Consider the following 20,028-nt stretch of genomic DNA (forward strand, 5'->3'; position numbering starts at 1 on the left):
TTTTCCCTAAATTATAGTGACCCTAAAATCACTATTAGTGATTGGTGTAATTACAGAGCTGCAAAATGCTACTTTAAAAAACTAAGGTCAAACAGGCAACTTCCCAGGCTCTGAGGCAGGGATGTTACTGAAATCCAGAATGAAGAAAAGTTTCAAAATATTTGATTGGATGGAAAGGGTTTTTTTTTAAGTGTTTGTACATTTACCCAGAGGATCCACCAGGTGGCATCCTAAAGCAGAATGTATTGAGTCCTCCATTTATTATCCAAATACCCCTTTTGTCCATTTTGTTAAAAAGATGGCTAAATCTGTACTGAGAGAATTATGAGGAAGAGTAGAAATGAAGATATTTCTGCCCTTGTAAGAATTCTGTCTCCTCCTCCATGGAAATGTTCTGTGAAACCCTAAATTTCTAGCACTTTAGAGAGTAAAACATTTCAAATTGTTCACACCTAGAATTCTTACATTTTATTCTGTGTCTCATTTGTTTGGAAACTTGGAAGCCTAATGTTGCTAAATAATTACATATTCCAGTTATTTCAATGCTAGAAATTTTGGGAATTGAAGTAAAAATTTCATTGAAGGGTACAGAAATCTTATTATAGAGGACAATTTTGCCATCCATTGTAATTACTAGCGGTGTGCAATTCAGCTAAACCCTGTGCCATTTTTGGTGTCCAGAGTTCGGTGGCCTCCAATCCATTTTTCAGGAGTCTTCTGAATTCAGGTGGGCAAAATCCGCTTTTCATTCTGACAGCGGAAAGATCTGTTTTTGCTCCAGGAATATCCGGCCCATTGGCAGGCTCCCCTTTCCATAATTTTTAGGGCATCAGTCTTTAGGGGGGGGGACCCTTTTTGGGACCCTTTCTCCTTATATACTTCAATAAGACTTGGGTTGAAAGCAACAGACTTGAGAAACCATCTTTTCTGGGATCTTTTGTCCTTATATCCTTCAATCAGACCTGCGTTTAAGGCATCAGACTTAAGAAATGAGCTGTTCTAGTATCCTTTCTCCTCAGATCCTTCAATAACACCTGAGTTTAAGGCATCAGACTTAAAAAACCACCTTTTCTGGCATCGTTTCTCCTCAACACCCTTTCAATGAAGCAGAGTTAAGGCACCCTTTTTAAATACTTATTTCAATGGGAGCCACATCACATGGAGGAGTATTAGCCATTCTTTTAAAAAGATATAAATTACCTCCACATTTTATGGCTGCTTTAGAAATGGCAAGATACCTGCAGTATGTCCCCAAGACAAAAAGGTTTGCCCATGTCTGATGTACACTGATCAAAGTTGGAAAATACTAATGCTTCAGATGTTATTGGACTCCAATTCCTTTCAGCCACAGCTAGCATAAATAGTGGTGATGAAAACTGTGGGTCAACTACATCTGGAGGGTCACAGATTATATTTTCCTTTTCACCTCCTTTTCATTATACTTTCATAGTTAAAATAATATGCTGGTATGCAGGTGCTGGTGGCATTTCATTTGATTTGACAACTAAGGCTATCAGCTACTGTATTTCATTGTGTAATAGTCACACTTTTTATCCCTTTTTTAAGTGAAAAAAGGGGGCACAACTATTATGCAATGAAAAAAATGTGCTAGTTTTATGTACATAAAACTGTACAGCAGCTAGGCTTTCCTTCCACATGTCTTGTTGCCCTAAATAGCTTTACCCACTTATCTACTCCTTTTCAGTAAGATCACTTTGCTTACACACCCACCCACTTACTCCCTTTCAGGCTCAGCTGGAGTTTCACTCACTTACTTACCTAGCCATCCTCTTTCAGGCATGATGCCATGCCTAAAAGGTGCATGAAATGCCATGTCTGCAAGGTGAGTGAGTGAATGAAGTGCTACTTCACTTGTTCGGTCGTCTACATACCTGGTCACTTTTCACACATGGCACATATTCCTGAAAAGGGGTGGCTGGGTGAGTGGGTGAGTGAGTGCTGATAGGGGGCAGGCAAATGTGTTTAGGGCAGCAAGATAAGCCTAGCTGCTGGTAGACTGTTTATAGTGGGAAGCTGTCTTCCTCCACACTGCGATGGTCATCTCCTCTGTCAGCAGAGGTAACAAATCAAGAATGCAACTATTCTGCAAAGAACACAAAAAAACAAATTTTGTCACAAATTTTGTTCAACTATTATGTGGTGGGGGCTATTATGCAATGAAATATGGTATAGGGTTGTTGTATGTCTTTCGGGCTGTGTGGCCATGTTCCAGAAGCATTCTCTCCTGACGTTTCGCCCACATCTATGGCAGGCATCCTCAGAGGTTGTGAGGTATGGAGAAAACTAAGCAAAGAGGTTAATATATATCTGTGGAAAGTCTAGGGTGAGAGAGGTCAGTGTGAATGTGTAGTTAATCACTTAAATTAGCATTGAAAAGCTTATCTGCTGTCTTCTTCCTGCCTCTGGGGCATCCTTTGTTTAGAGTCGTTAACTGCCCTTGGTTGATTCATGTCTGGAAACCCTCTGTTTTCAGAGTATTGCTTTTTATTTACTGTTCTGATTTTTGAGTTTTGTAATACTGGTAGCCAGATTTTGTTCATTTTCATGGTTTCTTCCTTTCTGTTGAAGTTGTCCACATGCTTGTGGATTTCAATGGCTTCTCTGTGTAGTCTGACATGATAGTTGTTAGAATGGTCCAGCATTTTTGTGTTCTCAAATAGTATTCTGTGTCCAGGCTGGTTCATCAAATGCTCTGCTATGGCTGATTTCTCTGGTTGAATTAGTCTGCAGTGCCTTTCATGTTCTTTGACTCTTGTTTGGGCGCTGCGTTTGGTGGTCCCTATGTAGACTTGTCCACAGCTGCATGGTATCCGGTAGACTCCTGCAGAAGAGAGAGGATCCCTCTTGTCCTTCGCTGACCGTAGCATTTGTTGGATTTTCTTCGTGGGTCTGTAGATAGTTTGTAGGTTGTGCTTCTTCATCAGCTTCCCTATGCGGTCAGTAGTTCCCTTGATGTATGGTAAGAACACCTTTCCTCTGGGTGGATCTTTGTCTTGACTCTCCTGGCTTGTTCTTGGCCTTGCAGCTCTTCTGATGTCTGTGGTGGAGTATCCATTGGCCTGTAGAGCCCAGTTTAGGTGGTTGAGTTCACCTTGGAGGAGGTGAGGTTCGCAGATTCTTTGTGCACGGTCTGTCAGGGCTTTGATTGTGCTCCTTTTTTGACTTGGGTGATGGTTGGAGTTTTTATGAAGGTATCTATCTGTGTGTGTAGGTTTTCTGTAAACTGTGTGGCCCAATTGTTGATTGGGTTTGCGGATGACCAGAACATCTAGAAATGGCAGTTTTCCTTCCTTTTCTTTTTCCATGGTGAATTGGATGTTTGGGTGGATGCTGTTAAGATGGTCCAGGAACTTGCTGAGTTCTTCCTCTCCATGGCTCCAAATTGTGAAGGTGTCATCTACGTATCTGAACCAAACAGTTGGCTTTTTTGGTGCTGTTTCTAGGGCCTGTTTTTCAAAGTATTCCATATAGAAATTTGCTACTACTGGGCTGAGAGGGCTCCCCATGGCCACTCCATCCTTCTGTTCATAGAATCCAGTGTCCCACTGAAAGTAGCTAGTGGTGAGGCAATGGTGAAACAGGGCTGTGATGTCTTCTGGGAAGTTTTGTTTGATTAGTGTGAGGGTGTCAGCTACTGGGACTTTGGTAAAAAGGGACACCACATCAAAGCTGATCAGGATGTCCTTGGTGCTTAGATTGAGGTTGCTGATCTTTTCTATAAAGTGTGTAGAGTCCTTGATATAATGTGCAGTGAGCCCAATGTGGGTTTGTAGCTGTGTAGCCAGAAATTTTGCCAGGTTGTAAGTCGGCGATCCAATGGCACTTACAATGGGTCTGAGTGGGATGGAGTCCTTGTGGATTTTGGGGAGTCCGTAAAGCCTGGGTGGGAGGGCTTCTGATTTGCACAGCTGTTGGCGTATGTCAAAGTTAATGGAGGAGTTCTTGATTAGAGTGTTCGTTTTTCTGGTGATTTTGTTAGTGGGGTCTTGTTTCAGTTTCTTGTAAATTGTGGGATCTAGAAGTTGTCTGATTTTTTCTTTGTATTGTTTTGTTTCCATGATTACTGTGGCATTCCCCTTGTCAGCTGGAAGAATGATGATTTCAGGATCTGAGTTGAGATCTTTGATGGCCTGTCTTTCTTTTCTCGTTATGTTGCTGGGGGGGAGTTTTGCATTTCTCAGGATCCTTGCTGTTTCCATTCTTACTTCCTCTGCTTCTTCCTCAGGGAGCTGGTAAATTGCTGATTCAACATTGGCAATGATGTTTTCTACTGGGATCCTGGTGGTGGTGACTGCAAAATTTCCTCCTTTTTCTAGAATGGATACTTGGTCTTCAGTGAGTTGTCTGTCTGTCAGGTTGATGATGGTCCGTGATTTATCCAGTTCTGGCTTTGGCTGTTGCTTACGGCATTTGTCAAATTTTTGTTTTTGTCTCTTGGTGTGGAGAACCATGTCTTTCTCCATTTTCTTGTAGGTAAGGCTGTCTATTTTATCCCAGTCCTGGGTATTCATCTTTTGGCTGATGTTGATGTGGAGGTGCAGCAGTTCTTTGTCTGTGTTTGCGAGTTCTTTACGGATGGTGTGGATTCTCTCTCTCAAGAGGTTGCGTTCCAGGCGGTTGTAAATGCGATGAGCCTGTGGTGTTTTGAAGGTCCTTTTGGCTGCAAGAAATTGTGGGATGGTATCTGTGTCTCTGCAGCGTAGAAGGAAGGTCAGGGAGCACAGCAGATGTGCTTTCCTGGTCCTTAGTTTTTCCAATCTCCGTGTGTCTTGGAACAATTTCTCCCCGTAGAGATGTTCAATGTGTTGTCGAAGGCTTTCATGGCCGGGATCACAGGGTTGTTGTATGTCTTTCGGGCTGTGTGGCCATGTTCCAGAGATTGGAAAAACTAAGGACCAGGAAAGCACATCTGCTGTGCTCCCTGACCTTCCTTCTACGCTGCAGAGACACAGATACCATCCCACAATTTCTTGCAGCCAAAAGGACCTTCAAAACACCACAGGCTCATCGCATTTACAACCGCCTGGAACGCAACCTCTTGAGAGAGAGAATCCACACCATCCGTAAAGAACTCGCAAACACAGACAAAGAACTGCTGCACCTCCACATCAACATCAGCCAAAAGATGAATACCCAGGACTGGGATAAAATAGACAGCCTTACCTACAAGAAAATGGAGAAAGACATGGTTCTCCACACCAAGAGACAAAAACAAAAATTTGACAAATGCCGTAAGCAACAGCCAAAGCCAGAACTGGATAAATCACGGACCATCATCAACCTGACAGACAGACAACTCACTGAAGACCAAGTATCCATTCTAGAAAAAGGAGGAAATTTTGCAGTCACCACCACCAGGATCCCAGTAGAAAACATCATTGCCAATGTTGAATCAGCAATTTACCAGCTCCCTGAGGAAGAAGCAGAGGAAGTAAGAATGGAAACAGCAAGGATCCTGAGAAATGCAAAACTCCCCCCCAGCAACATAACGAGAAAAGAAAGACAGGCCATCAAAGATCTCAACTCAGATCCTGAAATCATCATTCTTCCAGCTGACAAGGGGAATGCCACAGTAATCATGGAAACAAAACAATACAAAGAAAAAATCAGACAACTTCTAGATCCCACAATTTACAAGAAACTGAAACAAGACCCCACTAACAAAATCACCAGAAAAACGAACACTCTAATCAAGAACTCCTCCATTAACTTTGACATACGCCAACAGCTGTGCAAATCAGAAGCCCTCCCACCCAGGCTTTACGGACTCCCCAAAATCCACAAGGACTCCATCCCACTCAGACCCATTGTAAGTGCCATTGGATCGCCGACTTACAACCTGGCAAAATTTCTGGCTACACAGCTACAAACCCACATTGGGCTCACTGCACATTATATCAAGGACTCTACACACTTTATAGAAAAGATCAGCAACCTCAATCTAAGCACCAAGGACATCCTGATCAGCTTTGATGTGGTGTCCCTTTTTACCAAAGTCCCAGTAGCTGACACCCTCACACTAATCAAACAAAACTTCCCAGAAGACATCACAGCCCTGTTTCACCATTGCCTCACCACTAGCTACTTTCAGTGGGACACTGGATTCTATGAACAGAAGGATGGAGTGGCCATGGGGAGCCCTCTCAGCCCAGTAGTAGCAAATTTCTATATGGAATACTTTGAAAAACAGGCCCTAGAAACAGCACCAAAAAAGCCAACTGTTTGGTTCAGATACGTAGATGACACCTTCACAATTTGGAGCCATGGAGAGGAAGAACTCAGCAAGTTCCTGGACCATCTTAACAGCATCCACCCAAACATCCAATTCACCATGGAAAAAGAAAAGGAAGGAAAACTGCCATTTCTAGATGTTCTGGTCATCCGCAAACCCAATCAACAATTGGGCCACACAGTTTACAGAAAACCTACACACACAGATAGATACCTTCATAAAAACTCCAACCATCACCCAAGTCAAAAAAGGAGCACAATCAAAGCCCTGACAGACCGTGCACAAAGAATCTGCGAACCTCACCTCCTCCAAGGTGAACTCAACCACCTAAACTGGGCTCTACAGGCCAATGGATACTCCACCACAGACATCAGAAGAGCTGCAAGGCCAAGAACAAGCCAGGAGAGTCAAGACAAAGATCCACCCAGAGGAAAGGTGTTCTTACCATACATCAAGGGAACTACTGACCGCATAGGGAAGCTGATGAAGAAGCACAACCTACAAACTATCTACAGACCCACGAAGAAAATCCAACAAATGCTACGGTCAGCGAAGGACAAGAGGGATCCTCTCTCTTCTGCAGGAGTCTACCGGATACCATGCAGCTGTGGACAAGTCTACATAGGGACCACCAAACGCAGCGCCCAAACAAGAGTCAAAGAACATGAAAGGCACTGCAGACTAATTCAACCAGAGAAATCAGCCATAGCAGAGCATTTGATGAACCAGCCTGGACACAGAATACTATTTGAGAACACAAAAATGCTGGACCATTCTAACAACTATCATGTCAGACTACACAGAGAAGCCATTGAAATCCACAAGCATGTGGACAACTTCAACAGAAAGGAAGAAACCATGAAAATGAACAAAATCTGGCTACCAGTATTACAAAACTCAAAAATCAGAACAGTAAATAAAAAGCAATACTCTGAAAACAGAGGGTTTCCAGACATGAATCAACCAAGGGCAGTTAACGACTCTAAACAAAGGATGCCCCAGAGGCAGGAAGAAGACAGCAGATAAGCTTTTCAATGCTAATTTAAGTGATTAACTACACATTCACACTGACCTCTCTCACCCTAGACTTTCCACAGATATATATTAACCTCTTTGCTTAGTTTTCTCCATACCTCACAACCTCTGAGGATGCCTGCCATAGATGTGGGCGAAACGTCAGGAGAGAATGCTTCTGGAACATGGCCACACAGCCCGAAAGACATACAACAACCCTGTGATCCCGGCCATGAAAGCCTTCGACAACACATTGAAATATGGTATACTTCAAATGTATTTTCAGTCTGTATTATTTTAACATTCATTGTTTCACTCAGAATGACTGATTGTGTGTGTGTGTGTAGCTATAGTACTGTGGCAGCTAGTGTGAATTCAGCACTGCTCAGTTGATTTAACACAAAGCAGAAGAGAGAGCCAGTATAGTGTAATGGTTTGGGTGTTGGACTAAGACACTAAAAGTCCAGGTTTAGAAACCCACTGGGTGACCTTGTGCTAGTCACATTCCCTCCACCTTAGAGAAAGACAATTGAAAATTCTCTCTAAAGAAATCTTGCTGAGAAAATCCTACAGTAGGCTTCCTTGAGTGTTGCTTTAAGTCAGAAATAACTTAAAGGCAGAGAAAAAAATGATACAAAAAAACAAATTAGCCGTTTCTTCGAAATATACACACACATGGGAATTACAAGCAGTTTTTTGTGTATCTTTTAGCCTAGGAGAAAGAAAGAAGAGCTGGAATTCCCTCATGCATTCCCTCAGGCCTTTTTGCAATTCTTGAAAGAGAGATTTCTTTTCTTGCCAGGGATTAAAAAGTATGTTTTTCCACTGACTGTGTGACACTTTCTTTGCTTGCTTAATAGCCTTTAAATATTTTATTAGCACACCAGCAACAAAACCAGTGTGGCATAGTGGCCTGAGTATTGGACTAGAATTTGAATCCCCAGTTCGCCTTAGGAACCCACTGTATGACTTGAACAGATATTCTTTGTTATCATGTGCCTTCAATGACCTTATCACACGGGGGAGCCCCCTCCCCCCACATGCTGTTACACCAGCAAGGGTCGTCAAATTGCAGGCACGACTATGCTTTCCCATCACAAGGGGAGGAGCATCGCCCAAACAAGGCAGAGCATGCTAACTCCATTGGAGCCAGCACAACACAGGAAGGCTCCTGTGTTTGAGGGAAAGCGTTCAAGGACTGGGGCGGAGTCTCCGCTGGAAGTCACAAATGTCTTGTGGTGGCTGGTGTGGGGTTCTGTCTCTGAAGGAAGCTCAAAGCATCCTAGGACACTTATTTTGGGAAGTTTTGTTTTGATGTCAGGAATGACTTGAGAAACTGCAAGTTGCTTCTGGTGTGAGAGAATTGACTGTCTGCAAGGATATTGCCCAGGGGATGCTCAGATGTTTGATGTTTTACAATCTTGTTGGGAGACTTCTCTCATGTTCCCACATGAGGATCTGGAGCTGACAGAGGGAGTTCACCAGCTCCCCCCGGATTCAAACCACCAACCTGTTGGTAAGCAGTCCTGCTGGCACATGGATTTAACCTAGGGGTTTGGTAAGTGTGATGAAAAGGCTAGGTAAAGGTTTTCCCCTGACATTAAGTCTAGTCAAGTTCAACTCTGGGGGTTGGTGCTCATCTCCATTTCTAAGCTGAAATGGGTCATGTGGCTGGCATGACTGCACGGAGTGCCGTTACCTTCCTGTCAGAGCAGTACCTATTGATTTTATTCATATTTGCATGTTTTTGAACTGCTAGTTTTGCCAATAAAACCTTTGGATAGAGCCACCATTGGTTAGAGAAGCCTGAAAACACATAATATCACCAAATTGTTCACTATAAACAGCATTGGTCTAAAAACTTTGAAAAACTGTCAAGAATCTTTCTGCTTCACCAGCATAAATGGAAATGGGTGTGTTTTATTTCCCTCCCAATTTATTCCCTTCTTCTGGCTCTTGTGCTTATTTAGAGTTCAGAATCCTTTGCCAGGATCCCTTACTCTAATCCCAAACACTTTCAATGTCTTCAGAATCTCCTTCACTTTTTCAACTGCAGTAAATTAATTTTAGAAGTGTATTATGTGTACTGAAACTGCTTTCTGTGCTCTTCAGTTTAATTTCTTCTTTTCTTCTTTTTTGTGGGTGGGATGGGGGAGCAACATGAAGGGTTGTGGCAGACAGAAAATTCCATCTAGAGTGTTCAGACTATTAACAGTCTGAAACCAACAGGCTTTCCTCCAATCAACTCCACAAGGGCATATTAGCAATTAACAACAATCATGAACTACCCTCGGGCCAGCTCAGCGAGGGCACGTTAGTCTGCCAATATGTGGGAATATGTTTGACTCCTGTGGCCAGTGACTACTTTCTTATATAAGCATGTGGCTTCTTCCATAGAACTGGCAGTACTATGAACAGAGAGCTTCATTATGCAACAGGGAGAAAAAATGTGGATTTGGAAGAGGAATGGCCGGAATAAGCCAGATAATATTTCACACTCTTCTTTCTTACACCAGAGGATCTGAACCTTCCTGCAACATTTTTTTCTGAAATATTTTCTTTGTTGGAGGCTCTGATTATTTTGCAACAGTCCACCCTGTTCTAGCTGCAGAAGCAGGATACTTGCATTTGTAAGCTGATCATAAAAGTGCCCTCTTTGAAATACGGAAAAATGTTAGGAGAAAATTTAAACATCTTAGTGTTTAAGCTAGTTGCATATATTAATTAAGTATAGAATATATTCTATACTGAGAATATATTCAACAAGATTTTGTGGTCTAACTAGGTAGTTAACAGCAAGTGTAGTATTCTTCGTATATGACAAACTCACCAGCCAACAGAATCCTGTAGTAAAGGTATTTATTCAAGCACCAGGAAAGCTACTACTGAGGCTTTGGCTGCACAAGCATTATATCCCATACTATCAGTAGTTTAAATACATTGCAGGTGTAACAACTGGAGAATGTGGCTTAAAGGCACAGTATACCACAGCAAGTATGAAAGCAAAGCAGTCACTGGTATTCTACAGAGATATAAATACGGCCACAAAAGTAAAACAGTGAAGAATGGTGGGAAATCTACAGTTCTTGGAAACAATCTCAACATTTTTATAACTAGCTGTTTCTGTCCTTTCCACACCTGTCCTAAGTTTGCAGAGTGATTCCTACCATTGAGCACAGTGATGCAGATATTGATTTTTTTGGATCAACAGCTTCAAGAAGCAGTTATTGGTTTTTGGAATGATCACCATCACAAATTTGTCACCAAGACAGAGAGAAATGTTGTGGATTGCCATTTCCCAGGTGCCGGAATACCTTGGTTGGCTTTGGGAGCTATGTATCATGACTATTGGGAGGGAGGAACTGTAATCTGCCATGCCTTAGGCAGCAAAATGGGCTGGCTGTGCTGTTGACAAGAGGACTTAATGAGCAAAGCAGAACCAATAAAAACTACAGATCAAGTAACAGTGTTAGCCAGGCTTTTGTCTCTTTTGCAGATGTGCTGGTTTTCTATTTGGAGGGATTTTTTCATGATAATCAACAACCTCCTACCTACACTCTTTTGTGGGGCCCATCTCTATAATCATATCATTCTATCACCATCATCATCAACATCATCATCATCATCATCATCATCATCATCATCATCATCATCATCATCATCATCTAAAACTGCTTTACAGCCAACCCACTGGCCAATATATCTCAAGTGGAGGCAAAGTAGAACCCATTCCAGAGATATTTTTGAACTTCTGGTCCCAGCAGCTCTAGCCAGAATAGCCATGTATTGGAAGACTGGGAGGAACAATTCAATCAGATCTGAAATATTGTACTTACTGTCCACCCATGTTTAATTTTAATTTTATTATACATTTACTAGGAAAATAGGGGATTGGGGTACAAGGTAAGGAAAAAGAAACATTTGGTGATAGTACATTAATTGTTAATTAGTTGCATCTTTACAAATGTCTGGTATGTTGCGAGGACAAAACAAAGAGGATGAAGGTTGTTGAGGAATGAGGGGTACTTTTACAATATTATCATTGTTACAAGTCTTCATCTCTATTTCTTTAACACATATTACATAATATATTGAGGAGTCTAACAATTTTAATTTTAAGTCCATTGGTTATATCTTCTTCTGTCTTCTCACATTTTTTCTGGTCTTCATATGTTCTTTTTCAATTCTTCAACGGAAATTAAACTGAATTTTTCATAGCAGATTATTTCACGTTGACATTTCTCTTAAATTATTTATTATTAATATCTATAAAGAAGGTTCTACAATTTTCATTTAGATTGTTAGTAGGTTAGTGTTTTTATCATTTTATCATTATGTTGTTTCTCTTTCTGTATTTACATCAAATATTTTTTCCATCTATAACTCTTGGGGTCAAAAGCTCCTCTAGGGGTCCTCCCACACAGCCCTATATCCCAGAATATCAAAGCAGAAAATTCTACAATATTTGCTTTGAAATTGGTTATCTGAGTCCACACTGAAATTGGTTATCTGAGTCCACACTGCCATATATTCCAGTTCAAAGCAGAAAATGTGAAATTTTATTCAGTTGTGTGGAAGGGGTCTGACTTAATCATAATCTCTCAGTATGATAATATTCTTATAGTCCATTTTAAAGAATTTTCTCTGATAGCTCCTGAAGGCCAGAACTCTCAAATTTCTCCTTATCAGGTTTTGTTCACACTAGCCAATCTAGCCTTCTTTTATATCAATCTTTATTGCTCTCACTCTCTTTCTGTCTGTACATACATATATACTAGGCTTGAGCGATCCACGAAAAAATTGATTCTAAACTCGTTTCAAAAGTGTGGGGGGGGGGGGGGTAGCGTTTCGTTTCTGATGTCATTTCCGAATTTTGCCCTCTAAAATTTTCGAAATAACGAAAATTAGTTTCAAAAGTAATTCGTTAATGGCGGACGCGCATGCGCAGTGGCCCAAAACAGCCCAGGAGGGGCTTTCAGCTATACTGATCAAATTTGGTACAGTGGGAGAACACAATCCACCCTGCTTGCTTGCCAAATTGCAGAGCGCTTGCCCTTTCCTAAGATTTATTGCGCAATTTCATAGTTTATATTAAAAAACTTTAACAATTGCAAAAATCTGTTCCTGCTTTTGAATTGTTATTTCCTGTTCAATAGGGGTTCCTTCGCTGTGAAAGTCCTTCTTCTACTTGGGTAACATTGTTTCAGTGCCCGTAAATCTGTCAAAATGTTAGGACATTGGTGGCCAAGAGACACATTGTGCTGCCACAATGCGCAATGACTTTCCCCAGGCATCCAGATTGGAGGCCATTATACCACAGTGGGCAAGCCCCTCCCCCTCCCAATAAATGTAAGATTTGCGCTACGTTGGTTTGATTTATTGCCTGATGGCAAAATGGGGGCTTGGATCCCACTCCCCCTGCCAGACTTTGCTAGGGTTGATAGGCGAAAGAGAGTCACTGCTGCCAGCCCTATGAGCAGCTCAGGGAAAGGAAAGAGGGAAAAACAAATACACCCTCCCTTTTCCCCAAACCAAGTGGTATTGCGGAGGATTATGGGACTTGCTACCTTTTGCCAGACTTTGCTAGCATTGATAGGAGAAAGAGATTTGCTGCAAGCCCAAATTGAGCAGCTCAGAGAAAGGAAAGAGGGAAAAACAATACGCCCTCCCTTCTTCCCAAGTTGTTTTTCGGTGGATTATGGGGAGTTTTGCCAGACTTTGCAAAATGAAAATTGGAAAATTTGATTTCTTCTATTTGCAACTCACTTTAATGCCTATGCAAAGAAAAGTTTCCTAATCACACGTCCAAAAAGCTGCTGAACTCCTCTTTGTCCGAAAGAAAAAAGCCCACCCCGCACCAGGCAATATGGCGCAGCAGAAAAATTGCAGGGCTGGTGGGCAAATGGCAAACGCCAAGCTGGTGGGGGAAAAAAGCCCACAGGCCCTTTGAAAAAACACCCTAACTCAAACACCCATCCACCCGTTTTCCTCCTCACCCACCCACCCTTTCTCCCGGTCTTCTTTAGCTCAGCCAAGGAAGGAAGCTGTGCACACTCACAGCACTAAAATCTTGCCTGCCTGCCTGCCTGCCTGCCTGGAATCTCACTCCCAACCACCCTCTCTCTGCAGATCCCGAGCCAAATGAGCCACAAGGCTCCCTGCAGCCTCTTTTCATTCAGGACGTACAAGCCCCTCCCCTGGGTTAAACGTGCTCTCTGATTGGCCACAAGGTGGAAACAACATCTAGGTGCCCCAGTGCAATTAAACAAGTTTGGGTGATTTGCAAAACCTTGTTTTCCTAATGAAAAAAAATGACGACATTAGAAAAAGGGCCTATCGCGGTTCGAAACCGCGGGATCCACACAACTGGACAATCTAGGTCGAATATTGCTTCAAAAGTTACAAAACTAATGAATTAATAACGACAAACGGGGAAATCGAATTCTTTGAGCAAGCCTAATACACACACACACACACACACACATATGTATGCATATATATACACATACATACTCTTATAATGTCTGTATCATTGATATTATGCATTTTTCTATTATAATTTCTTAACAATTGACCCATCAGATAGCATATCTCTCTTAAATTTTAACATACCAAATACAGAAGGTATATATTTTATTTATCTTATTTTTAGTTATCAAATCCTGTCATGGCCATCATATTTTGGTTTTTCAAAAAGTCTCAAAAAAGTTTCCATCCTTCTTGTAGATTCTGCAGATTAGTTTGCTGTAGGGCTAAAGTTAGTTTGTTCATCTCTGTCATTTCAAAGACTTTTGTAATCCAGTCCTCTGTCGTTGATGTAGCCTGTTGTTTACAAAAATTTTCATATTCAATTCTTGCTGCTGTTAACATGTAGAGAAATATTCTTTCTTGGTGTTTTGGTATCTGTTTATCTAATAATCTTAATAAAAGAGATTCTGGTTTCAAAGTTATTTTCTTTTTATATATAGTTTCCATGATTTTTTATCCATAAATTTTAAATCTTTGGGCAGGTCCATCACATGTGGTAAAAGGTTACTTTCTTCTGTTTACATTTCCAACATAAGTCCAAACCTTTATATATCTTCACGAGTTTTTCTGGGGTTATGTACGTACCACCTATACATCATTTTATAGAAGTTCTCTTTTAAAATATAACATCTTGTAAATTGTAATTGTTTCTTCCAGAGTTTTTCCCATTTTTCTAGGCTCATCCTATATTTTTTGCTTATTTTATTTATTTATTTATTATTTAAACTTATATGCCGCCACTCCCCTAGGGCTCGGGGCGGCTTACAAGAAAGGCTAAAATCTAACAATTTAAAAACATCTTTTAAATACCTTTTTAAAAAAATCTTAAAAACACTTATTGAGTCATGGACTCCTTTACTTGTTCATCAATTTTATACTCTTTCAAAAGGAATTAATACTTGCTATAGTTGATGTAGCCCAGTAAGCCCTATCCACAGTTCTCAGATGGAGCTGTACTACTTCCTTCATATCCATTCGGAAAGACCAATTAGCAGGGATTATGGGAGTTATAGTTCAACATGGTTGTGAGCTGCTATCTCAAACTGCTGGGCAACAGGGCTTTAGCCTGGAGTTTTTCCAGTTTTTTTCTTAAAGATCCCAGAAAATCACCTTGATACAGAAAATACCCTCTACGATCCAGCCATTGTCCACCTTCTTTTCCTTTATTTCCTCCCACTACTTTCTCAGAATAAGGTTGTCCCACTACTGTTTTAAGGTAGAGAATATTGTTTGCAAACAGTTGAAAATAATTTTTATAGGGGTTTTGCTTTCTGTCAAGTTCTGCTGCCATTTTTTAAAGTCCATCCTTAAATAGATTGATGACTTGAGCACATGTTCAGAATAAAATATTATGGGATTTAGAAAATGAATTAAATCATGACTTTTTTATATATAAAAAAAGATGCTCCCAATTCTTCCACGAAACAGAGCTTTTTAATGAAATCTTGGCACTGACAATTTTTGGCAACACTATTTGTCTAATAGAGAACATGTGCACATGACCAGACATTCATAAACAACTAAATTAAGCCCTGTGTTTTTTAATCACTGACAAAATGAAGCTGTTCAAGATTTAATATATACAAATAGATATTTCTACTTAGAGGAAAGAGTTTGTGATTGCCCAGAAAACTGAATTATAGGTTACTGATAGTCTATACATTTCACTATATGTTGTTAGCTGCTGTCAAACCACACAACAATTTTTCATATAAAACAGACTTCAATGGCTTTGTACCAGACACCAGGATATCAATAGCTTGAATACATTTTATGAGGGATCTGAGCTACACTCAAACATATGCATGGGGAAGAAAGCATTAAGCAGTTTTTAAACATCTTGGGAGAAATAATTTGAGGTTTTCTCACATAGCCAGTGCTCAACACTATGATCTTGATATACTACAAGATAAAATTTAAAAACATACAGCCATATTGCCAAAAGAAAAATATCAACATAGCTGAAGTTTATTGTTTGCTATTGCTAGAAAAATATTAAGAGAATATATTGAGAAATTATGTATTAGGAAAATAAATAAACAGTTTTGCAAAAGCCCCACAAACCTGACAACTGGGAATAAACTTCATGTAAGCCTTCCAACTGAAACCAGCAACTTAAAAAAAAAATTCATCACCGGCGGTTCCAACTTCTGCTCTATCTATTCCATTCAATGCTACACTTCTACAGCTCTATTAAAACAAGATGGACCATATTTAAACTCAAGGTTGATAAGGAATTGGAGAGACAATCAGATATAAGCAAAGACAATGGGTTTTCAAAATGACAAAAGCTGCTGGCAACCTGCCACTGCTACTTTTTAATAGGAATCAAAAGGCACTGGACTGTGACCGTGGAATTGCACTGGATGACCAGTGCAGGTGTTTTGGCCAACAACTCCCAGAAATCCCAGCTAGTTTACCAGCTGTTAGGATTTCTGGGAGTTGAAGGCCAAAACATCTGGGGACCCCTGGTTGAGAACCACTGTTCTAGAGGGAACACTTCTCCAGGCATTTGTAGGTCCTCCAGTGTGATTCTATGGTCAGCTTCCATTGGAGGACCTGCATAACCCGGAGGACCTTCTGTACTTTTATTGTGCAGAAATCTTTCAATGTGCTGGGTGTTTGATTTTTCATTTTAATTTTTCTCTGTTTTGCTATGCAGTTATTTATATTTTATCAGCTGACTCTTATTGTTGAAAATTTTTACATTTATTTTATTAAACTGATTTGTCATGATAAGGTTACTTGGACTCTTATACCAGCTCCATAAAGATGGAGATACTGATTTAATGATAGAATACAAATGGTATAACTTCCTAAAACTACAAATATAAATGGCTGCAGTACAACATAAAACATAAGCAGTTCAGTGCCCCTACTTATTTGACAGGGATTGCCACAATAATTACCATATTTCATCAACTTCAAGATGCACACTAATTTCAGTACTACCTACAGAATACACACACACATATACACAGGCACCCGTGATTCTAAGATGCACCCCATTTTCAGATATGTTTATATGGGAAATAAAGCCCATTTTCTGTGAAAATGTCTCAGGGTGCATCTACGTGCAAAATGAATGTGGTTTTACAGCACCTTGATTGCCATGGCTCAATGCTATGGAATCATGTGAGCTGTAGTTTTACAAGGTCTTTAGTCTTCTCTGCCAAAGAGTGCTAATGCCTCCCCAAAGAACTTACTGGAAGACCTATGGATGTAGTGGATTTACTTGAAATTAGATGTTGCACAAATTATTTGTAAGATCACTGTAATACATTTATTTATTTATTTATTTAACACTTTTCTCACCCCTGGGGGGACTCAAAGCAGTGAACATCAAATAAATGGCAAAAATTCAGTGCCTCACATATTGTAAAAACAATCATACATTATACATCTAAAACAATAAAATATAACTGTAAATTAAGCCATTAAAAACTATAAAAAATCAACATGAACATGGATATTTTGACATTGCACCGATTCTGAGGTTGTCATCCATCTGCTACACTATTGCTGTCACTCGCCGAATGCTTGTTTACATAACCAATTTTTTACTTTTTTTCTAAACACCAGAAGGGAGGGGGGCGATCTAATCTCACTGGAGAGGGAGTTCCACAGCCAAGGGGCCACCACCGAGAAGGCCCTGACTCTTGTTCCAACCAATCACACTTTCAAAGGCAGCAGGACTGAGAACATGATCTTCCCAGCCGATCTTAGTGCTCTATCTGGCTCATAAAGGGAGATGTGTTTGGATAGGTAAGCTGGACCGGATGGTACATAAGAAGCATCAGGAATATACATTAGAGTGCTTATTTTCATGTTTGCTGGTATTCAAGTTAAAATCAAGTGAACTGTCAAATGGTTCCAAGGATCATTTAGTTTTCATGTAGATATGGGGTTTTGATGTCTTTTAAAAATTAATTGCCTCACTGTTTTCCTCTACATTTTCTCCAGTAAAAAAATGGCACAGCAATAAATTCCTACGTGGTAAGAGCAGCATACATGCTGTGAGGAAACCAAATATATTGGTATTAGTTTTATATATATTTGTTTTATGGACAATTGACTGTGCAAATATTACAGCTGGCACAAAAAATAACAGATGGTCTATTATAAGAACAAGCAGGATTTCTGCTGGGGTGACCAGTCTTGTTGTTAAGTCAATGGTTTGGTTTTTATATAGGTGCTGGAGAATCAGCATACTCAAATTTTAGGAATAACTCTACACTATTCAAAATCCCAGTAGATTAAACCTTGATTTTTTTGGATTAGTTTTAACTAGCAATGACTTTTCAAACCCATTGCTGAATGGTGAACTAGTAGGAAAAACCTATTGATTCAGTGGATCCACAGTTGTTGGTGCTAACAACATGCCTATGGTTGCTAATACGTTATTTCAAAAGGGAAGAACATAGTTGGATACAGTTGGCTGTTCTTGCCATGCAACTATACTTTGCAGAATTTCAGAACAAAATAAAACACTGTTGCGTGGTTTTCTCTAGATTTTATCACTTGGAGGGGGAAACCAACACAGACACAGCAGACACTCATTGCAGGTCTGCCCTCCCCACCCCCACCCGTGGCTATGAAGCTGTCGCTGGCTAGTAATGGGCAACACCCATCAGAACCTATTAATGGCCCCTGATTGTGCCAAGGTCCCAGGACTTTCCTGGGTTGATGAAGTTCTGATGCTTTTGTGCCTGGCTCACTAGCCCAGAAATGCCATCAGGGGGCAAGAGGATTCGGTTCACCCCCAGTCCCTCTCAAAGTAAGGGCTTGTTTAGGGCAGGGAGTGTCTAATCTTTTGGCTTCCCCGAGCCACAATGGAAGAAGAAGAATGGTTTTGGGACATGCATAAAATACACTAACGCTAATGATAGCTGATAAGCAAAAAAGGGTGATTTTTGTGATATCTGCCACTACAGATATGCAAAAACAGTACTCACACAATGTGTCATCCCATTCAGAGAGTCTTTTAAAATCGTTGAACATGTCTTCAGGCTGAACTGTTTGCAATTAAATTTGAATTACTGAAAATATTCCAATATTTATAGATGTAACATACTCTGATTATTTCATTTCATTGTCATCTACAGAGTTTGTGCTTGAGAACTGTGCAGTTGGGTTACCAAAAAATCACCAAAAATCATGTTTTACATAACTGTATGATTTTGTTGTGGGCTGCATTAATATCTCTCCTGGCTGCATGTGGCCCATGAGCCGCAGTTGGAGAAACCTGGTTTAGGGTTTCTTTGCTTCCTAAACTTTACAAAATGGACCTGCAGAAGGGCAAAGTTCCCTCCTGAACATGATGTCTGGCTGGAGAATGGTGAACCGGCATAGTTGTCCCATCACACAGGAATGCAACCAGGAAGGTGGCTGCCCTGGGAAGTACCTGGGATCACTGGCTGTGATAATATCCTCCGTGCACAATTAAGGGCATATCCAGACAGATTGAAAAATACTCAATTTTGACGAGATCGGGCGTTCTATCATTTATGGTGGTTATGTAAAAAATCAAAAAGCTACTGGAAAATGATCCACCAAGAAACTCAACTAATATTACAATTGAAATTCCCATTAAAACCAGAATATTATTTATTAGGTATTGTAGACAGTGAGCTCAAACTTGATAAAAATGATGATATTCTATTTACTTATTGTGCTACAGCTGCTAGAATGACTGGCGAAAACATGGAAACGGGAGGAAACCCCGAAAAAAGCATCTTGGATCCACAAGTTAGAAGAAATACAAAACATGGACAAACTTACATTCCTTTTGAAAGAAACGAGAGGAAAGCCTGCTAGAAGGACAAACTGGACCAAACTGGAAGAATATATTAAGAAATGATTAAATTTATGCTTAAGGTTTAGGTTTAAATTGGAAATTGATAGTTTTAAATACAGTGTTAAATAATAATTTTTTGTAAGAATGGAAGTATATACTTCCCTTTAGTTTAATGTTCCCTGAGTTTCTTTGTGATTGTTAACCCCTATCCTTATTCCTGACCCCCCCTTTTTTTTGTTGTTTTGTTTGTTTTGTGTGTTTGTAGACTGATAATCCTCACTTCCCCGTCCCGTTGGCTTTTTGAATGTCTTTATATATATATTTTCTTTGTTTACGTTCTCATGTCTCTGCACTTATCCCCGTTTTTAATGGTGCACTGTATTTGAAAATCATAAATAAAAATTAAAAAAAGAAAAAAGAAAGAAAAATGCTCAAT

At 40.2% G+C, this 20,028-nt stretch overlaps 2 protein-coding genes across 2 annotated transcripts; one reads left to right on the forward strand and one right to left on the reverse strand.

The window, feature by feature from the left end:
• Window positions 1–2,194: 2,194 nt before the first annotated feature.
• Window positions 2,195–4,900, reverse strand: LOC134296142 (uncharacterized). Its single transcript, XM_062970282.1, has one exon. The coding sequence runs from the start codon at window positions 4,530–4,532 to the stop codon at window positions 2,400–2,402; it is 2,133 nt and encodes a 710-aa protein (XP_062826352.1). The 5' UTR covers window positions 4,533–4,900; the 3' UTR covers window positions 2,195–2,399.
• Window positions 4,901–7,513, forward strand: LOC134296143 (uncharacterized). The gene has a single exon (XM_062970283.1). It carries the CDS (start codon window positions 5,147–5,149, stop codon window positions 7,277–7,279), a length of 2,133 nt encoding a protein of 710 aa, XP_062826353.1. The 5' UTR covers window positions 4,901–5,146; the 3' UTR covers window positions 7,280–7,513.
• The last annotated feature ends 12,515 nt before the right edge of the window (window positions 7,514–20,028 follow it).

This window comes from Anolis carolinensis, chromosome 2 (genome assembly GCF_035594765.1).
Source record: "Anolis carolinensis isolate JA03-04 chromosome 2, rAnoCar3.1.pri, whole genome shotgun sequence".
Classification (NCBI taxonomy): domain Eukaryota; kingdom Metazoa; phylum Chordata; class Lepidosauria; order Squamata; family Dactyloidae; genus Anolis; species Anolis carolinensis.

What these genes read in the sequence shown, in the direction of transcription:
- LOC134296142 (XM_062970282.1), bottom strand. Translation starts at nt 4,532, where the DNA reads ATGAATACCCAGGACTGGGATAAAATAGACAGCCTTACCTACAAGAAA.
- LOC134296143 (XM_062970283.1), top strand. Translation starts at nt 5,147, where the DNA reads ATGAATACCCAGGACTGGGATAAAATAGACAGCCTTACCTACAAGAAA.